The sequence below is a fragment of the Pan paniscus genome, chromosome 16 (assembly GCF_029289425.2).
Source record: "Pan paniscus chromosome 16, NHGRI_mPanPan1-v2.0_pri, whole genome shotgun sequence".
NCBI lineage: Eukaryota > Metazoa > Chordata > Mammalia > Primates > Hominidae > Pan > Pan paniscus.
In genome coordinates this window covers 64,626,331-64,647,215 of record NC_073265.2, presented here as the reverse complement: position 1 = coordinate 64,647,215, position 20,885 = coordinate 64,626,331, and the positions used below count along the sequence as shown (strand labels likewise).

Sequence of the window (20,885 nt, the reverse complement as noted above, 5' to 3'; positions counted from 1 at the left end):
CTTATCCTAGTACCTCTCTGACTACATTTCTGACTAGTCCTTCTTTCGTTTTTCTTCAGCTACCCAGCCTTCACGCTGTTTTGGAACATGTCAAGCACATGTGAGCCCTCACAAAGACATGAGGGTCTTTGCAGTTGCTGTCCCCTCTGCCTAGAAGGCTTCCTCCACTAATTTGTGCATGACTAGCTCCCTCACTTCTTTTACTCAGAAGTTACCTTATCAGTAGGTATTATCTGACCATTCTTTTCTACAATTTCAAAAACTCTTCCTTGCCTTTTGTTCTTGATACCTGTCACTGCCTACTATTCTAAATATTATACTTTGTCTATTGTGTCATCTTTCACTAAAATATAAGCTTCTTGAGGGAAGGGATTTTTGTTTACCGTTGTATCTCCAGCTCCTAAAACACCTGGTGCATAGTATGTGCTCAGTAAATATTAGAGAATGTATACATGAATGAATGATTTGGTTTCCACCACAGACAAGACAAAGCAGTATGCTGAGCATGGTAGAGGATACATAGATGTTTAAAGATGTTATGTGCCCATGTTTGTGTGGGAGCAGAAGAGCTAACGTGATAAAAGCAGTGTGAGATGTGAGTGACACTTCCACCTGTCCTTTCAAGAACTATCTCAAGTTCTATTCTTTGTAATGCTCTATTTTCTTTTCTTTCTTTCTTTCTTTTTTTTTTTTTTTTTTGAGACAAGGTCTCACTGTGTTGCTCAGGCTAGAGTGCAGTGGTACTATCTCGGCTCATTGCACACACACACATACACACACCCAGCTTCAAGTGAGTCTCCTGCCTCAACCTCCCGAGCAGCTGGGATTACAGGCATGTGCCACTACACCCGGCTATTTATTTATTTATTTATTTATTTATTTTGAGACGGAGTTTTGCTCTGTCTCCCAGGCTGGAGTGCAGTGGTGCAATCTCGGCTTGGCACAATCTCAGCTCACTGCAACCACCACCTCCTGGGTTCAAGTGATTCTTCTGCCTTAGCCTCCCGAATAGCTGGGATTACAGGCACCCACCACCATGCCTGGCTAATTTTTTTTTTTTTTTTTTTTTTTTTTGAGACAGTGTCTCGCTCTGTCGCCCAGGCTGGAGTACAGTAGCGTGATCTCAGCTCACTGCAATCTCCCCTTCCCAGGTTCAAGCAGTTCTCCTGTCTCAGCCTCCTGAGTAGCTGGGATCACAGGCGCCACCACCATGCCTGGCTAATTTTTTGTATTTTTAGTAGAGACAGGGTTTTACCACGTTGACCAGCCTTGTCTTGAACTCCTGGCCTCAGGCAATCCACCTGCCTTGGCCTCCCGAAGTGCTGGGATTACAGGCATGAGCCACTGCACCTGGCCTTATAGATATTTTGAAAGATTATATTTCTTATATTAAATAGAGATAGGGTCTTACCATGTTGCTCAGGCTGGTCTTCCTGGACTCAAGCAATCCACCTGCCTCAGACACCCGAAGTGCTGAGATTACAGGTGTTAGCCACCATGCCTGGCCTAATACTTAATTTTTTAAAAACTTTTTCTTTGGAAATAATTTTAGACTTCAAAGAGAGTTGCAAAAATAATACAAATAATAGCCCTATAATCTTCACCTAGATTCCCCAAGTGCATCTTTTAAAACCACAATACAGTGATCAAATCAGAAAATCAACATTGATAACAATTATTAATACATTTTGAATTTAACTAAATTTCTGTTCATTTTCTACCTACAGTAGTAAGAAATGTCTGTGTAACATCAGTGTCACCGAACTCTGTATTGCCCAGATTGGTCTCAAACTCCTGGGCTCAAGCAGTCTGCCCACCTCGGCCTCCCAAAGTGCTGGGATTACAGGCCTGAGCCACCGCACCTGGTCTGGACTCAATTTTAGTTTTTGAGTTTTGTTTTTTTTTTTTAAAGCAGTACTAACTACTTGTAAAGATGTATATTTCATGATTTTTATTTATTGGAGGTCTTCAAAACAGCAAAGAGAAAGTTTATTTTTATTTTTAATTTTATTTTTGAGATGCGTTCTTGTTCCATCCCCAGGCTGGAGTGCAGTAGTGCGATCTTGGCTCACTGCAACCTCCACCTCCTGGGTTCAAGTGGTTCTCCTGCCTCAACCTCCCGAGTAGCTGGGATTACAGGTGTGTACCACCATACCCAGCTAATTTTTGTATTTTTAGTAGAAATGGGGTTTCACCATATTGGCCAGGCTGGCCTCGAACTTCTTATCTCTCGAAGTGCTGGGATTACAGGCATGAGTCACCATGCCCAGCCTGAAAATTTATTTTTTTTACAAAGGAATAAACTCATTTTAGCTATTACCACTTGTACATCTAAACAATGTTATGGAGTTTTACTGATCTTATTTTTCCTGTATATTGAAATGTTTTGGTATTTCATCATCCTAGGAATTATTTCATCATTACTCATCAATTCTCAAATATGCTAAAGAGGACTAAAATAATATGACAAAGGGAGAATTATAGAATTGCTTAAAAGGATATGCAGTAGTGAAATAAATCATTAGTTTTACACTTCAGTTTTTAGAGATGGGGCCTCGCTTTGTTGTCCAGGCCGAAGTGCAGTGGTATGATCATAGCTCTCTGCAGCCTCAAACTTCTGGGCTCAAGTGATCATCCCGCCTAAGCATCCTGGGTAGCTGGGACTATAGGTGTGCACCGCGGCCCTTCAGTTTTCTTATTGCTTTTCCCAAAACTTACAGCAACTTTTTTTTTCTTTTTGGATACAGGGTCTCACTCTGTCACCCAGGCTGGAGTGCAGTGGCGCAATCTCAGTTCACTGCAACCTTCGCCTCCCAGACTCAAGCAATCTCACCTCAGCCCTCCAAGTAGCTGGGACTACAGGCACGTGCCACCACACCTGGCTAATTTTTGTATTTTTTTTGTAGAGAGAACGTTTCGCCATGTTGTCTAGGCTAGTCTCGAACTCCTGGGCTCAAACAATCCACCCACCATAGCCTCCCAAAGTGCTGAGATTCCAGGCATGAGCCAGCATGCCCAGCCTACAGCATCTTTCAAGAAAGTATAAAAGAAGTTAGGAGATACCATCTTAAACATTATGTAAGATGTTAACATTTGGAGAATCTAGGTGAAGGAGTACATGGTAATTTTTATACTATTTTTCAACTTTTAAGCTTTCATTGGACATATTTAAAAATCCATAGTTTTTCATCTTCCTCCTATAATGGCAAAGAGAAGAAAACTGACCACAGAAGACATTTCAGAGGAACTAGTAGATGAATGCTGTGTGACAGTAGTACTCTAGACTGTTAGGATGACGGTAAAGTTATATAAACCAAGTTGTAAAATAAGAGTCTTCAGCCAGGCATGGTGGCGTGCACCTGTAATCCTAGCATCTTGGGAGGCTGAGATGGGAGGATCACTTGAGCCCAGTACTTCAAAACCAGGCTGGGCAACATAGCAAGATTCTGTCTCCACCCATATACATATGTGACTGTACCCTAGATGAGTTTAGAATGTGATTTTTTTTTTTTTTTTTTTTTTTTTTTTTTTTTTGAGACAGAGTTTTGCTCTTATTGCCCAGGCTGGAGTGCCATGGCACAATCTCGGCTCACCGCAACCTCCGCCTCCTGGGTTCAAGGGATTCTCCTGCCTTAGCCTCCCAAGTAGCTGGGATTACAGGCATGTACCACCATGCCTGGCTAATTTTTTGTATTTTTAGTAGAAGATGGGGTTTCTCCATGTTGGTCAGGCTGGTCTCGAACTCCCAACCTCAGGTGATCCACCTGCCTTGGCCTCCCAAAGTGCTGGGATTACAGTCGTGAGCCACCGTGCCCAGTGGTGAATTTTTTTTTTTTTTTTTTTAAAGATGGGATCTATCTCACTATGTTGCCCAGGCTGGATTTAAATTCCTGAGCTCAAGCTGTTCTGCTTCAGTCCCCCCAAGTAACTGGAACTATAGGCACCCAGCTAGAATGTGATTTTCTTTTTATAAGAATCAGAACTGGGCTGGGTGCAGTGGCATATGCCTGCAATCCCACCTTCTTGGGAGGCTGAGGTGGGAGGATCGCTTGAGCCCAGACGTTCGAGACCAGCCTGGGCAACATAGTGAGACCCCATTTCTATTTTTAAGAAATGAAAAAAAAAAAACAATCAAAACCACTGCACTTTGCCAAAAAGATGTATGATAGTATTCTTTCATCTTTCAAGATATTTGTACACCAAAACTTAGTTGATGCAGTTTGTAAGTGGACAGGTGCCAAAGTTACGTATATGTATAAAGATGGTTAGAAGGAAAAATTACGTAAAAATGAAAAAAAAATCAGTTTTTTTTTTTTTTTTTTTTTTTTTGAGACAGAGTCTCACTCTTGTTACCCAGGCTGGAGTGCAGTGGCATGGTCTTTGCTCACTGCAACCTCTGCCTCCCGGGTTCAAGCGATTCTCCTGCCTCAGCCTCCCGAGTAGCTGGGGCTACGGGTGCGTGCCACTGCACTCGGCTAATTTTTTGTAGTTTTGGTACAGATGGGGTTTCACCGTTTTAGCCAGGATGGTCTCAATCTCCTGACCTCGTGATCCACCCGCCTCGGCCTCTGAGAGTGCTGGGATTAGAGGCAAGAGCCACCACGCTCAGCCTGGATTGTTCATTCTGATTGACATTTATTAGTCTAAAAATGAGAATGCCTATGATTATGGAGCAAAGAAGATGACTGTTCTCTCCAACAAAATTATGAAGTGAGTTTTCAAAGTATTTCATTTGATGGGCAGAAAGGGGAAAAAAAGACCCAGAGGTGATAAGCTAGAACCTTACTAGAGCTGTACCTGAAACCTGGAATCAAAATTTACAAAATGGAAGCCAAGCGTGGTGGTGTGTACCTGTTTACAGAGTGGAAGCCAAGTGCAGTGGTATACACCAGCTACTCGGGAGGCCGAGGCAGGAGGATCGCTTGTAGCCAGGAGTTCAAGACCGGCCGGTGCAATGTAGGGAGACCCTGTCTCTAAAAATTTTTTTCTTGTTAGCCACTCTGTAGTCCCAGCTACTTAGGAAGCTGACGTGGGAGGATTGTTTGAGCCCAGCAGTCTGTAATGAGCTATGATCATGCCACTGTACTCTAGCCTGGGCAATAGAGCAAGACCCTGTTTTTTTTTTATTTTGTTTTTTGTTTTTTTGAGACGGAGTCTGGCTCTGTTGCCCACGATGGAGTGTAGCGGCGAGATCTCGGTCAACCTCCACCTCCCAAGTTCAAGCAATTCTACTGACACAGCTTCCTGAGTAGCTGGGATTATAGGCACACGCCACCATGCCCGGCTAATTTTTTTGTATTTTTAGTAGAGATGGGGTTTCACCATGTTGGCTAGGCTGGTCTTGAGCTCCTCACCTCACGTGATCTACCCGACTTGGCCTCCCAAAGTACTGAGGTTACAGGCGTGAGTCACTGCACCTGGCCAACCCTGTTTGTTTTTCTTGTTCTTTTTTTTTTTTTTGAGACAGAGTCTTCGCTCTGTCACCCAGGCTGGAGTGCAGTGGCGCGATCTCAGCTCACTGCAAGCTCTGCCTTCCAGGTTCACGCCATTCTCCTGCCTCAGCCTCCCGAGCAGCTGGGACTACAGGCGCCTGCCACCACGCCTGGCTAATTTTTTGTATTTTTAGTAAAGACGGGGCTTCACCTTGTTAGCCAGGATGGTCTCAATCTCCTGACCTCGTAATCCGCCTGCCTCGGCCTTCCAAAGTGCTGGGATTACAGGCATGAGCCACCGCGCCCGACCCCTTGTTTCTTAAAAGAAACAAAAAATTTATAGAATGGCTGTGTTCCAGGTTCATGCATGACATTTGATGAGTACTTGGTTGCATTTTAAAGGATGTTGCACATTTTGGATATTTATATCTCCCAGTGTCCAGGAAAGTACGGAATAAAAATTTAGATTTGCTACTTAAGGCTGGGCACGGTGGCTCACACCTGTAATCCCAGCACTTTGGGTGGCTGAAGCGGGCAGATCACTTGAGGTCAGGAGTTTGAGACCAGCCTGGCCAACATGGCAAAACCCCTTCTCTACTAAAAATACAAAAATTAACCAGGTGTAGTGGCACACACCTGTAATTCCAGCTGCTTGGGAGGCTGAGGCACAGGAATTGCTTGAACCTGGGAGGCAGAGGTTGCAGTGAGTTGAGATTGCACCACTGCACTCCAGCCTGGGTGACAAAGTAAGACTCTGTCTCAAAAAAAAAAAAAAAATTTGCTACTTACATTCTTGTTAAAATAGTAAGTAATAATGATATGGGGTTTTTTTAAAGTTATTTATTTGTTTATTTTTGAGAGGGAGTCTCGCTCTGTTGCCCAGGCTGGAGTGCAATGGCGTGATCTTGGCTCACTGCAACCTCCGCCTCCCAGGTTCAAGCGATTCTCCTGCCTCAGCCTCCAAAGTTGCTGGGATTACAGGCGCCCGCTACCACGCCCACCTAATTTTTGTGTTTTTAGTAGAGACGGGGTTTCACCATGTTGACCAGGCTGGTCTTGAACTCCTGACCTCAGGTGATCCGCCCGCCTCAGCCTCCCAAAGTGCTGAGATTACAGGCGTGAGCCACCACACTTGGCCTTATTTTTAATTTTTACAGATTTAATGAGCATTATGATATCAGAAAAGCTCTAAAATTTTGAGTCAGAAGAGTTTTACAGATCAAGCCTAAGAGAGGGACGAAAGGAGACCAGGCGTAAAAAAAGATAAGAGTTCTAAAAAACTTTAGGTCAGAGTGTCTGGCCAATGCGTAATGGTATAATGCGGGTTAAAGGTGTATCATATGCCGTAAAAGAAGCATTGATGGCCGGGTGCGATGGCTCACGCCTGTAATCCCAGCACTTTGGGAGGCTGAGGTGGGTGGATCATGAGGTCAGGAGATCGAGACCATCCTGGCTAACACAGTGAAACCCCATCTCTACTAAAAAATACAAAAAAAAATTAGCCAGGCGTGGTGGCAGGCGCCTGTTGTTCCAGTTACTTGGGAGGCTGAGGCTGAAGAATGGCGTGAACCTGGGAGGCGGAGCTTACAGTGAGCCAAGATCACGCCACTGCGCTCCAGCCTGGGTGACAGAGCAAGACTCTGTCTCAAAAAAAAAAATAAAAAAGATATGTGACAGTTGGGGTTATGATTAAATTTAGGTTTCTCAATCTTCACACACTGTTGACATTTTGGGCCAAATAATTTGTTGTGAGGAGACTGTCGTGTGCATTGTAGGATGTTTGACAACATCCTTTTACTCTACCTGTGAGATATCAGTAGCATTCCATCTTCCCGAGTTGTGACAACCAAAAATGTCTTCCATCATTACTGCATGTGCCCTTGGGAGGCAGAATCTCCCCTAGTTGAGGACCACTGCATTAGAAGAATGTAAAAACTGAGTTCAAAGGAGGCTTGGATATTAGATCTAATGGTGTCTTTTGAGAAGAGCTGGTTGTTAATTTTGCCAAGCAATAATTCTAATCAATATATGAAATCTAAATAGAGTGCCTTTCATTCTGTAATAGATTCTTTCTTAGCAGATTTAAAACCAGAGGTGGACTTTTGGACAAATTTTGAATTAGACTACTCAAAATTGCACTGGGTTGAAGTTTACATTGACTTAATACTGTGATGGAAGTTTGCTTTTGAAGAGAAACTTTCCATTGTTTCAAGAATATGCATTTAAAAATAAGCAAAAAAGAGTATGCATTTATTTATTTTATTTTTTGTTCTAAGAGCATGCATTTAAACAAACTGACCAGGATAGACTTTTGTTTTTTTGAGACAGGGTCTTATTCCATCACCCATGCTGGAGTGCAGTGGCATAATCACAGCTCACTGTAGCCTCAACCTCCCAGGCTCAAATGATCCTCCCACCTCAGCCTCCTAAGCAGCAAGGACTACAGGTGCTCACTACCATGCCCAGCTAATTTTTAATAAAATTTTTTTGTAGAGACGGTGTCTCACTTTGTTGCCCAGGCTCATCTCAAACTCCTGGCCTGAAGCAATCCTCCCACCATGGCCTCCCAAAGTGCTAGGATTACAAATGTGAGCTGCTACACCCAGCATCCCACCCATTTTTTTTTTTGTTTGTTTTGTTTTTTGAGACGGAGAGCCTTGTTCTGTCAACCAGGCTGGAATGCGGTGGCGCGATCTCAGCTCACTGCACCCTCCACACCCTGGGTTCAAGCGATTCTTGTGTCTCAGCTTCCTGAGTAGCTGGGATTACAGGCACCCACAACCACACCCGCCTAATGTGTTTTTCGTACTTTAGTAAAGACAGAGTTTCGCCATGTTGGCCAGGCTGGTTTTGAACTCCTGACCTCAAGTGATCTGCCTGCCTCAGCCTCCCAAAGTGCTAGGATTACAGGTGTGAACCACCGCGCCCAGTTTTATTATAACACATGGCCAGGTGACTTTTAGGACCTGTAGGTGTTTTTTGTGTGTGTGTATTTGGGATCTTCCTCTGTTGCTCAGGCTGGAGTGCAGTGGTGCAATCTTGGTTAATCTAACCTCCACCTCCTGGCCTCAAATGATCCTTCCTCCTCAGTCACCCAGAGTGCTGGAATTACAGGTGCAAGCCACTGTGCCCACCAGGTGACCTTTAAATGTTCTGCTGCCATTATTTAGTCTTCTCTCCGTAGTTTCTATACGTCAAAGTGCTTTTTTTTTCTTTTTATAATGTCTTCTAGACTAGAGTTCTGATAGTACTATAAACTCCAAATTTGAAACAGTTGGAGACCAACCATGTTGGCTGAAGCGGGACTTGACAGTACTTTTGTGGCTGACTTTGTGGTTCCATCGTTTGGCTTTCTTTATATTCTAGAATTACACTGTACCCCTCTGCAAGCGTGGTTTTACAATCTGTCCAATGTTTCTACTTTAGATTGGTCATATTCCAAGGAGGAAGAATTTAACGTCTTGCTCTTTTAGTCAGGTACGTGACCTTGAATAAGTCATTTAATTTGAGTATCAGTTTCCCTCAAAAAAAAAAAGGGGTCTGGCTGGGCGCAGTGGCTCATGCCTATATTCTCAGCACTTTGGGAGGCCAAGACAGGAGGATTGTTTGAGGCCAGGAGTTGGAGACCAGCCTGGGCAGCATATCGAGACCCTGTCTCTACAAAAAATACAAAAGTTAGATATGGTGGCGCTGCCTATGTCCCAGCTACTCGGGAGGCTGAGGTGGGAGGATTACTTGAGCCCAGGAGGTTGGGGATGCGGTGAGCCGTGATAGCACTGCTGCACTCCAGCCTGGTGGACATAATGGTATGCTATTGCAAAAAAAAAAAAAAGGGTTCTGGGACTGCCTATCTGACAGGATTGTTGCGAGGAGGACATCAGCTGATAGCAGTCATACATGGAAGACTTGGCTGTTGTCGGGGAGGAAATCTCTGGCTCAGTGCTGGACTTCTAACCCTCCGCACAGGGCCAGGCATGTCTTAAGCACTTGCTAATTATTTGTGGGATGAATGACTTGGCAAAGATTGTAAATAACTATTGCCTGCAAGTCTAAACTTACTATTTTAATTTCATGCTCTATACCCCTGTGTTCTAATTCATCTCTAATTTTCAAGATGTAGCTGAATATTTACCTTTATAGAGTCTTCCCAAGTGTACCTGTATGTATCCCTTTCCCAATTTATAGTACCTATTTTTTCCACTCAAGAGCTGGTTTGTATTGTTGGCTTTTCTTCCTGTTTTTTTTTTTCCTAATCCTCAGAACCTGTGGATGTTTTTTTCCAAGACTTTATCAAGAAAATTTCCAAATACACAACAAAGTTGATAGAATTTTAGTAAATATAATGAATACCCATATACACAGTACCTAGATTTTACCATTATCATTTTTCTACTACTAGGTTTAACATATGCCTGTCTATCTATCCATCCCTCCATCAATGAATCTGATTTTTTGATGTATTTCAAAATAAATTGCAGACATTAGTATACTTCATCTAAGCACTTGAGCATGTTTATCATTATCTAGAGTTTAATATTGTTTATAGCATTTTTCTTTTTTGTCCAGGCTCGAGTGCAGTAGCGAGATCTCAGCTCACCTCAGCCTCTGTCTCCTGGACTCACATGATCCTCCCACCTCAGCCTCCTAAATAGCTGGGATTACAGGTACATGCCACCATGCATGGCTAATTTTGTATTTTTTGTAGAGATGGAGTCTCGCTATGTTGCCCAGGCTGGTCTTGAACTCCTGTGCTCAAGAGGTCCGCCTGCCTCGGCCTCCCAAAGTGCTGGGATTACAGGCACTTTGTGAGCCATTGTGCCTGGCTAGCATGTTTTTTTCTTTGTCTTTCTTTTTCTTTTTTGTTTTTTTTGTTTTTTTTTGAGACAGAGTCTCACTCTGTTGCCCAGGCCGGAGTGCAGTGACGTTATCACTGCTCACTACAACCTTGCAGCCTCAACTTCTGAGGTCAAGAGATCCTTCCACTTCAGTCACTGGAGTAGCTAGTACCATAGTTGTGCACCACCACTTCCAGCTAATTGTTTTTTTATTTTGTAGAGACAGGGTCATCCCATTGTTGCCCAGGCTGGTCTCCAGCTCCTGGGCTCAAGCCATCCGTGAGCCTCAGCTTCCCAAAGTGTTGGGATTACAGGCATGAATCACTGTGCCCAGGCACATTTTTCTTTCAATGCAAATTTTACATACAATGAAATGTACAAATCTTTAGTACATTTTGTGTGTGTATATATACATACATGAGATCATGCTGTATGTATTCTATAGCTTACTGTTTTCTTCTTCTTCTTTTTTTTTTTTTGAGACGTAGTTTCACTCTTGTTGCCCAGGCTGGAGTGCAATGGTGCCATCTTGGCTCACCTCAACCTCTACCTCCTGGGTTCGAGTGATTCTTCTGCCTCAGCCTCCCAAGTAGCTGGGATTACAGGCATGCGCCACCACGCCCAGCTAATATTTGTGTTTTTAGTAGAGACAGGGTTTCTCCATGTTGGTCAGGTTGGTCTCGAACTCCCAAACTCAGGTGATCCACCCGCCTCGGCCTCCAAAGTGCTGGGATTATAAGCGTAAGCCACTGCATCCGGCCTAGCCTGCTGTTTTCACTTAATATGTCTTAGAGTTCATTCTTTGTACTTGTGGATAAACCCTGATCTTTCTGATTCCTACATAGTTTTCCATAATATGCATGATCACATTTATTTAGCTGATAGACATTTAGATTTTCATACTTTGCTGCAATAAATAGACTCAGCAGATGTGTAGGATACAGGCCTGAAAGTGGAATTGATAGTTTCAGTATTCCAAAATCTAGTATGTTTTAGAGTTCATTTCTTATACTCGTGGATAAACTTTGATCTGATTCTTACATAGTTTTCCATAATATGCATGGGATGGGTATGCACATTTAAAATTTTAATAAATACCTACAAGTTGCCAGCTAAATAGGCTGTACCAATTAAAGCCTCCTCCATCAGTGTTTCCCTGTATCCTTACCCACACTGTCATCTTTTTTTTTTTTAATTGCTTTGGGGTAAATTACTTTTTTTTTTCTTGAGGCGGAGTTTCGCTCTTGTTGCCCAGGCTGGAGTGCAGTGGCGCGATCTCGGCTCACTGCAGCCTCTGCCTCCCAGGTTCAAGCGATTCTCCTGCCTCAGCCTCTCGAGTAGCTGGGATTACAGGCATGTACCACCATGCCCGGCTAATTTTGTGTTTTTAGTAGAGACGGAGTTTCTCCATGTTGATCAGGCTGGTCTCAAACTCCCGACGTCAGGTGATCCACTCGCCTCGGCGAACCAAAATGTTAGGATTGCAGGCGTGAGCCACGGCGCCTGGCCTTTTATATATTTTTTTTTTGAGACAGTTCCACTCTATTGCCCAGGCTGGAGTGCAATGGCGCGATTTCGGCTCACTGCAACCTCCACCTCCCAGGTTCAAGTGATTCTTGTGCCTCAGCCTCCTGAGTAGCTGGGATTACAGGCGCCCACAACCACACCCGGCTAATTTTTGTATTTTTAGTAGAGGGAGGGTTTCACCATGTTGGCCGGTCTGGTCTTGAACTCCTGACCTCAAGTGATCCGCCTGCCTCGGCCTCCCAAAGCGCTGGGATTACAGGCATGAGCCACCGCGCCCGGCCTACTTTACACGTTTTTTATTACTAGTGAGGCTATATATGGTTTTAGAGGGCAAGGGCTGAAATCATCTACCAACTTCATATCTACTTACTGAACATTTGCTTTTAATGAATGAATGCTACTAAAGCATTTCTGCTTTATTAGGTTTAGGCTGAAGAAGGATGAGTTAGCTAAGTGTGTGAAAGGTTAAAAAAAGCTGAACTTGCTCCCTGCATGTGTGCCTTAAATAAGTAAAGGGATTCTTCCTTCATTTCTTCTCTTCTGTGAGAGGTAAGGTAGTGAAGTAGTTAAGAGCCAGGCTCTGGAGACAGATTTCCTGGATTTATATCACAGCTTTGCCTCTTACTAGCTGTGCAACCTTGGGCAGTTTACTTAATCTTTGTTTTTCAGTTTCCTCATTCATAAATTAGAGAACACCTTGCTTATAAGGTTGTTGTGAAGGATGATCAGGGCCTGAAACAAGGAGGTATGATTAGAGCGGAAGCAATTTATTTGAGAGAGAGTTAGGAATAGAACTTTGAGTGGTAATTGTTTGTTTGTTTGTTGTTGTTGTTTTTGAGATGGAGTCTTGCTCTGTCGCCCAGGCTGGAGTGCAGTGGCACGATCTCGGCTCACTGCAAGCTCCGCCTCCCGGTCCACGCCATTCTCCTGCCTCAGCCTCCCGAGTAGCTAGGACTACAGGTGCCCGCCACTACGCCTGGCTAATTTTTTGTATTTTTAGTAGAGACGGGGTTTCACCATGTTAGCCAGGATGGTCTCGATCTCCTGATCTCGTGAGCCACCACGCCTGGCCTATGAGTGGTAATTGTTAAAGGAATAAAGTATGGTTCAGAGAAAGTTCAGCCTCTGTAGTGTTGTAGAGGTGGTATGGAAAGCAAACTCTGGAGGTGGATGAAGTTAAGTACCATATGAAATCCCAATCACTTAACAAAAGAAACGATATTTTAACAGCCAAAAGATAAGAGTATATCAGAATAAACCATAGTACTGTAATACTTAATCTATGAAAAGCTCACTACAATCTTCTTTTTCCTTATAGACTGGTTCATAAACCAGCATTTGGAAATCACTAATGTAGGCTGATCCCCTCCTTTTGCCCCTGTTTGAAAACAGGGCCAAAATTAGAAAGCTTCATGGTAGATAGAGTTTGGAGTAGAATCCAGTTCTTTTTTGTTTTTATTTTTTGCCCTCAAACATTCTCCCATCCAACAGAATCCAGTTCTTAAAAGGTACTCTAGTGTTTTTTCTATAGTCGTGCCGTGCTCTTCACATCTGATTTTGGCTTATTATTTATAAAGTTTTTTTTGTTGTTGTTATTTTTTGAGACAGAGTCGTGCTGTCCCCCAGCCTGGGGTGCAGTGGTGCGAATTTGCTCACTGCAACCTCCGCCTCCCAGGTTCAAGCGATTCTCCCGTCTCAGCGTCCCAAGTAGCTGGGATTACAGATGCGTGCCATCATGCCCAGCTAATTTTGTATTTTTAGTAGAGACTGGGTTTCACCATGTTGGCCTAGCTGGTCTCGAACTCCTGACTTCAGATGATCCACTCACCTCGGCCTTCCAAAGTGCTGGGATTACAGGTGTGAGCCACTGTGACCAGCCTATGAAGTTTTTGTTTTTTAAACCCAGTGCTGCCCTATCATAACATTTCTATAATTTTTTTTTTTTTTTTTTTTTTGAGACAGAGTCTCAGTCTGTTGCCCAGGCTGGAGTGCAGTGGTGGGACCTCCCCTCATGCAACCTCTGCCTCCTGGATTCTAGCGATTCTCATGCCTCAGCCTCCCAAGTAGCAGGTTTTACAGGTGTGTGCCATCACACCTGGCTAATTTTTGTATTTTTACTGGAGACAGGGTTTCACCATGTTGGCCACGCTGGTCCCAAACTCCCGACCTTAAGTGATCTGCCTGCCTCAGCCTCCCAAAGTGCTGGGATTACAGGTGAGAGCCACTGCATCCGGCCAATAAAGTATTGACTTCATTTTTGGTTACAGAGGTTAATCTCAGATGAGTTAAGCATCGGTTTTAAATCAACAGAACCCAAGACCAAACCACTGAAAGTCATGAACGTATATAAGAAATAGCCAAAAAGACATTTTACTCTACCTGTGATTAGACTCAGTTCCTCATCCCAAAACACGCTGAGGTTTAGTGTTCGTAGTTGATTAGTGGCATAACATGCATAAATCTATATCCTCAACCTCTTAATATGTCTAAAAGGTTTTTGAATACTAAGCTAAACATGCTATTTCATGCTAGAAAAACCTAGGAAAGCATAACTAGCTAAGACATTTTAAATTATTTGTCCTCAGCAGCTGTCAGAAACGTTCTCAACTCCATTTAACTGAGTTCCACATATTATCACACACAAAGCTGAGAGACAGTCTGAAGTTATATAGGCCACAGAGAGCATATCTGTGGCTTGAGTTTACAAATAGATAAAAGTGGCCAGCTTGCAAATTAATGGGTTGTGCTGCTGTGTCAGGGTCCCACTTAGGTATGTGAAATGTGAGAAAAACCTGAGACAGGATTTCAGAGCTAAGGATTAGAGTGGCAGGCAGATTGAGGACTATAGTGAGAACAAAGAAAAGGTGAAACAGCCATGGAGAGTCATTGTAAAGACTACTTTCCCTTTAGGGCTTGTGTGCTCCCAGAGGATAAAGAAAATATCTTGTGTAGACTTATGAATTAGGTAAAGATTTTTTTTTTTTAACTTAACCGTATTTCAGATGAGGGGGTGGCTTGCCAAATCTCCCAATATTACTGTAAATTTTATCTTCTTTCCATAGCAGTGGTATCTTATTTAAGAGATTTTTTGGGACTGGAAAAGTGGTGGGGCCTTTTTTCTTTGGATGGCTGATTCATTCTTTCTCACTGATGGTGTGTTATGCTTGTGTTAGTGATACTGATATGGAAAAGCTCTGAAGACCCAAGTAGATTACTGGGCCAAGTAGATTACTGTGTCCTGCAGGAATGAAATTGTCTCCCACGGAGGTATTATTAAGCTAAGAGAATCTCTTCTTATAACTGTTAAGACCGGAAGAAAACTTAGGAGTGATCTGTTCCAACTTTCTTATTTTATAGTTGGAGAAACTGAAATTCACATAGAATGAGGAACTTGTTGAAGTTACGTAGCATCTTAAATTGGCAAGTCTAGAATCTTTGTCTTCCCATTCCTGGCACGGTATTCTTTCCATGATACCATTATAATTGTTGAAACAAATTTTAAATTAGACCACAATTATAGTAGTAGGTTTTGAGAGGATTTAAGAAGAAGCACTTGAGGCCGGGCACGGTGGCTCACGCCTGTAATCCCAGCACTTTGGGAGGCCGAGGCGGATGGATCACAAGGTCAGGAGATCGAGACCATCCTGGCTAACACGGTGAAACCCCGTCTCTACTAAAAATGCAAAAAAAGTAGCCGGGTGTGGTGGCGGGTGCCTGTAGTCCCAGCTACTCGGGAGGCTGAGGCAGGAGAATGGCGTGAACCCGGGAGGTGGAGCTTGCAGTGAGCCGAGATGGTGCCACTGCACTCAGCCTGGGCAACAGAGTGAGACTCCGTCTCAAAAAAAAAAAGAAGAAGCACTTGAATATTTTTGCAGCATGTAGCTATGTAATTAATATTAGGAGTGATAGCATTTGAGGAGAAAACTAGAGAATAAAGGGAAACAAGGTTGTGTTTATATTTTTAAATTGGAGCATATTTTTCAACTTCATAGTACCAAATTAATTAAAATTATGTTATTTAAATATTTGTCTTTTTCAGTTATAACTTGTTCACTGTGGTGGGGGGTGGTATGCCCACATGCACTTAAACTTCATCACTAAGATGAAATAGATGATCAGTTCTGGGAGTCAAGCTTTTACTAAACTTGGGTGACTGGTCCTAAGTGGCGTACATCATACTGGAGTGAGAATTGACTTGCATGCTATTGCTTTTGGTTTCTGCAGGTTTTGTGGTGCATCCCTGAGCATGAGCACAGAATGAAGCGGCGTTTGGATGACCAGGAGTCACCGGTGTATGCAGCTCAGCAGCGTCGGATCCCTGGCAGCACAGAGGCTTTTCCTCACCAGCACCGGGTGCTTGCCCCTGCCCCTCCTGTGTATGAAGCAGTGTCTGAGACCATGCAGTCAGCTACGGGAATTCAGTACTCTGTAACACCCAGCTACCAGGTAAGCTGGAGCCAACCAAGGGACTAGAATGAGGGAAGAGAAATAGTGGTTTTAGGCAATTATAAAACTTTTTTTAATACTGTGTTAGATATTAAAAATTGTTGAGTATGTGTAAGGTAAAAAAAAAAAAACTGTGTACTCACCATACAAGTTTTTAAAAAAAGAGTGTTGTCATGACCTTTGAAGTTCCCTGCGTATCCCACTCTGCTCCCTTCTTTTCCCTCCCTTCAGAGGTAGCCACTGATCTAAACTTCGTATTTATCATTCCCTTGACTTTATTTACTTAAAAAAAAATCTAACATAATTGTTTAGTTTCGGTATTTTTGAACTTTTATATAAATGGAAACATTTTCTTCTTTGACTCACTTTGTTTTAAAAACCCCATATTTTTATAGATCGCTGTAATTCCACCATTTTCACTCTAGTGTAAATTATATGCATATACTCAATTTATTTGTCAGTTCTACTGTTGGACTATTGGGCTGTTTCCAGGTTTTTGCTTTTACAAAGGTGCTGCTGTGAACATTCTGATATTGTCTTAGTGCACTCAGTGGCAGTTCATGACAAAATAAGAAGCTTGTGCCAGAATTTAAATCAACGCACTTATTAAGACAGTTTTGCTATTTATTTTTTAAAAAGACAGCTGAATTAAACATCATTGTAGTGAAATATGGCTGACTCTTGGACAGTGTGGGGGTTGAGGCACTGACTGCCCCCCATGCAGTCAAAAATACATGTATAACTTTTTTCCTTTTTTAGGAAATAGTGTCTTGCTCTGTGGCCCCTGTTGGGGTGTAGTGGTGCGATCATGACTCACTGCAGCCTCAAACTCTTGGGCTCAAGCAGTCCTCCCGTGCCCTAGCCTCCCTAGTAGCTAGGACTACAGGTGCACACCACCATGCCTGGCTAATTTTTATGATTTTTATAGAGATGAGGTGTTGCTGTGTTGCTCAGGCTGGTCCTAAACTCTTGGCCCAAAGCTATCCTCCCCCCGCCAGCCTCCCAAAGAGCTGGGATTACAAGTCTGAGCCACTGTGTCTGGCCAATGTATAATTTTTGACTTCCCTAAAACTTAAATACAAATAGCCTATTGTTGTCCAGAAGCTTTACCAATAACATAAATGGTTGATTAGCATGTATTTTGTATATTTGTCATATATTATATTCTTAAAATAATCTAGAAGAAACAAAATACTAAGAAAATCATAAGGAAGAGAAAATATATCTACTATTTATTAAGTGGAAGTGGATCATCATAAAGGTCTTCATCCTTGTCTTCACATGGAGGAGGCTGAGGAGGAGGGAGAAAGAAGATGAAGGGTTAGTCTGGCCATCTCAGGGTTGGCAGAGGTGGGAGAAAATCCATGTATAAGTGGACTTGTGTTGTTGCTGAGTGCAGTGGCTCGCACCCATAATCCCAACAGTTGGGGAAGTTGGAAGCACGAGGATTGCCTGAGCCCAGGAGTTTGAGATCAGCCTGGGCAACATAGCAAGCCCCGTCTCTCCTAAAAATAAAGATTAGCAGGGCGTAGTGGTGCACACTTGTGTTCCTAGCTACTTGGGAGGCTGAGGTGAGAGGATCATTTGAGCCTGGGAGGTTGAGGCTCCAGTGAATATGCTTCCGCACCCAGCGTGGGTGACAGAGTGTGAACTTGTCTCAAAAAGAAAGAATTAATTAATTAATTTGAAAAAATAAATAAAAAATTAGCCAGGCATAGTGGTGTGCATCTGTAGTCCTAGCTACCCGGGAGACTGAGGTGAGAGGATTGCTCAAGCCCAGGAAGTCAAGGCTGCAGTGAGCTGTGATCAAGCAACTGTACTTCAGACTGGACAACAGTGCAAGACCCTGTCTCCTTAAAAACAAAACAAAAACCCGTGTTATTCAAGGGTCTACCATCATTGGTTTACATTGTGGTGCAAACTCCTTATCCTGTTGCAAACCAGTCAGCAGGTTTGAGGACATACAAGAGTTTGTCAAGTACCTATGAAAGGGATTGCTGTGTCACAGGGTATATGCATCTTTAGCAAGTTCCCCCAAGCATTGTATATTCCTGTTCTATGTCCTGACCAACACTGATCATTCATCTGTTACTCTGTTTTGTAGAAGTGAAGAAATTTGGTTTTTGCCCTTTTTTATTATGAAAGTAATGTATCACTTTGGTTTTTTTATTTTTTATTTTATTCATTCATTCATTTATTTATTTATTTATTTTGAGATGGAGTTTCGCTCTTATCACCCAGGCTGGAGTGCAGTGGTGTGATCTCGGCCCACTGCAACCTCTGCCTCCCGGGCTCAAGCGATTCTCCTGCCTCAGCCTCCCGAGTAGCTGGGATTACGTGCACCTGCTGCCATGCCTGGCTAATTTTTTGTGTTTTTAGTAGAGATGGGGTTTTGCCATGTGGGCCAGACTGGTCTCGAACTCCTGACCTCAGGTGATCCGCCCCTCTTGGCCTTCCAAAGTACAGGGATTACAGGTGTGAGCCACCACGCCTAGCCTATTTTATTTATTTATTTATTTTTGAGACAGACTCTCTGTCTGTTGCCCAGGCTGGAGTGCAATGGTTCAGTCTTGGCTCAGTGCAGCCTCTGCCTTCTAGGTTGAAGCGATTCTCTTGCCTCAGCCTCCCGAGTAGCTGGGATTACAGGCGTGCACCACCACGCCCAGCTAATTTTTGTATTTTTAGTGGAGATGGGGTTTCGCTGTGCTGGCCAGGCTGGTCTCGACCTCAGGTGATCCGCCTGTCTCTGCCTTCCAAAGTGCTGGGATTACGGGCGTGAGCCACTGCACCCGGCCTTATTTTTTTGAGATGGTATCTCGCTCTGTCGCCCCAGCTGGAGTGCAGTGGTGTGATCTTGGCTCACTGCAACCTCTGGCTTCCAGGTTCAAGTGATTCTCGTGCCCCAGCCTCTTGAGTCGCTGGGATTACAGGCGCAAGCCACCATGCCCGGCTAATTTTTGTATTTTTAGTAGAGACAGGGTTTTGCCATGTTGGGCAGGCTGGTCTTAAACTCCTGGTTTCAAGTGATCTGCCTGCCTTGACCTCCCAAAGTACTGGGATTACAGGTGTGAGCCACTGCACCCTGCCACACTTTGATTTTTTTTTTAAAAAAGGATATAGAATGACTTTTTTTCTGTCACACCTCAGATTTTCTCCCACTGGTGAATTTCTTGGGTATCCAGTTTTATATGCATATACAAGCTTATCTATATCAACCTGTCTAGCTATCTAAATTTACTTTTTTTTTGAGACAGAGTCACACTCTTGCCCAGGCTGGAATGCTGTGGCATGATCTCAGCTCACTGCACCCTTCACCTCCTGGGCTCAAGCAATCCTAGCACCTCAGTCTCCCAAGTAGTTGGGACTACAGGTGCATGCCACCACACCTGGCTAATTTTTGTATTTTTTCTATAGAGACAGAGTTTCACCATGTTGCCCAGGCTGGTCTTGAACTGTTGGACTCAAGTGATCTGCCCGACTCGGCCTCCCAAACTGCTAGGATTACAGGCATGAGCCACCTCGTCCACCCTTTCTGCTTTTCTTTTTGTACAGTTTGGATCATACATTACATACTGTTGTGCTGTTTGCTCTTTTCATTTAATATATAGTGGATATCTTTCTACTTCAGCATATAACTGGTCTGGGGAGGCCTTCAACCTCATTTGTTAGTGACCTTAAAAATGTACGGCTGGTAATGGGAATATAAACTGACGTAATCTTTTTTGAGAGCAATTTGGCAGTTTGTGTCAGATTGTTTTGTTAGTTTTTGACCTGGCAATTCCATTTCTAGGAATTTAGTATAAAAATATAAAGAAGAGGAAATGCAGCTGAAGTAGGAAATGGTGATTCCTTAGGTGTCACTCTTCCTCAGGAGTCCCCTTGAAGCTGTCTAATCCCTTCCTGTGGGGCTGGGGCAGCAGTCAGAAGACTGCCAACAGATGGCATCTTTTAGGACTTGGAAGAAAAAAAAGTTGCTTGTTTACCTTGGGTGATTACTTTCATAATCTAAACAGGTTAATGACTGTTTTCTAATTTGGGATAGTTATATTTCTTCTGAATGGAAACTATAATGTGTTTGTATAAGTCAGTCTAGTGAAAGCCTGTAAACCCTGTAAAAAACATGCATGTTGGAATGCAGAAGCTCAGAATAGTAGCCCATCTTTGAGGTACATTAGAGCTTTTAGAATTGTCTAAATAGTTTCTTTTTACTCTTAATACACCTTGTTTTGTTTCTGTGGATTTATGCATAGTCGCTTGGTTTCTCCCTCTCCCTCATTTCTTCATCTCCCTCCAGGATAATTTTTATAAAAGTGAGGATTTGGAAAAAAAGTTTTATTCTCTCTTAAATTGTGGTATAAAACTTAACATTGTTTAGAGAAAGAAAGTTTCATGTTATTTAGTCTCCTTATTTTGGGGATGGGGCATTTGGGCATTTGGACAGATTGTTGTCTTCTGTGGTGATCAACAATTCTGAAAAAGGAAAAAAGTTCTGAAAAAAATTTTGTAGCATTTCTTGCAATAGATATAGAAGGAAAGTAATTTTGGCTTTTATTTCCTCAAACTTGTAAGAGGACAGGAGAAAGACTGAGATAAAAGAATAGAAAAGACATTTGTTTGAGGCCAAACCATCAAGAATTAGGGGGAA

At 43.0% G+C, this 20,885-nt stretch overlaps 1 protein-coding gene across 6 annotated transcripts in view; it reads left to right on the top strand.

Moving 5' to 3' along the window:
* SIN3A (SIN3 transcription regulator family member A) overlaps positions 1-20,885 on the top strand; it is an 86,067-nt gene that overhangs the window by 9,619 nt on the left and 55,563 nt on the right. For 2 of the 6 annotated variants that reach the window (XM_063596794.1, XM_034939160.3), the window contains exons 2-3: positions 8,859-8,909; positions 16,019-16,240. In XM_063596794.1, the coding sequence (XP_063452864.1) occupies positions 16,052-16,240 (189 nt within the window). In that variant the 5' untranslated portion in view covers positions 8,859-8,909; positions 16,019-16,051. Of the gene's footprint in view, positions 1-8,858; positions 8,910-9,998; positions 10,097-16,018; positions 16,241-20,885 lie in introns of those variants that run through there. The other 4 variants (XM_055098473.2, XM_034939159.4, XM_055098474.2 and 1 more) reach the window with 3 other exon arrangements.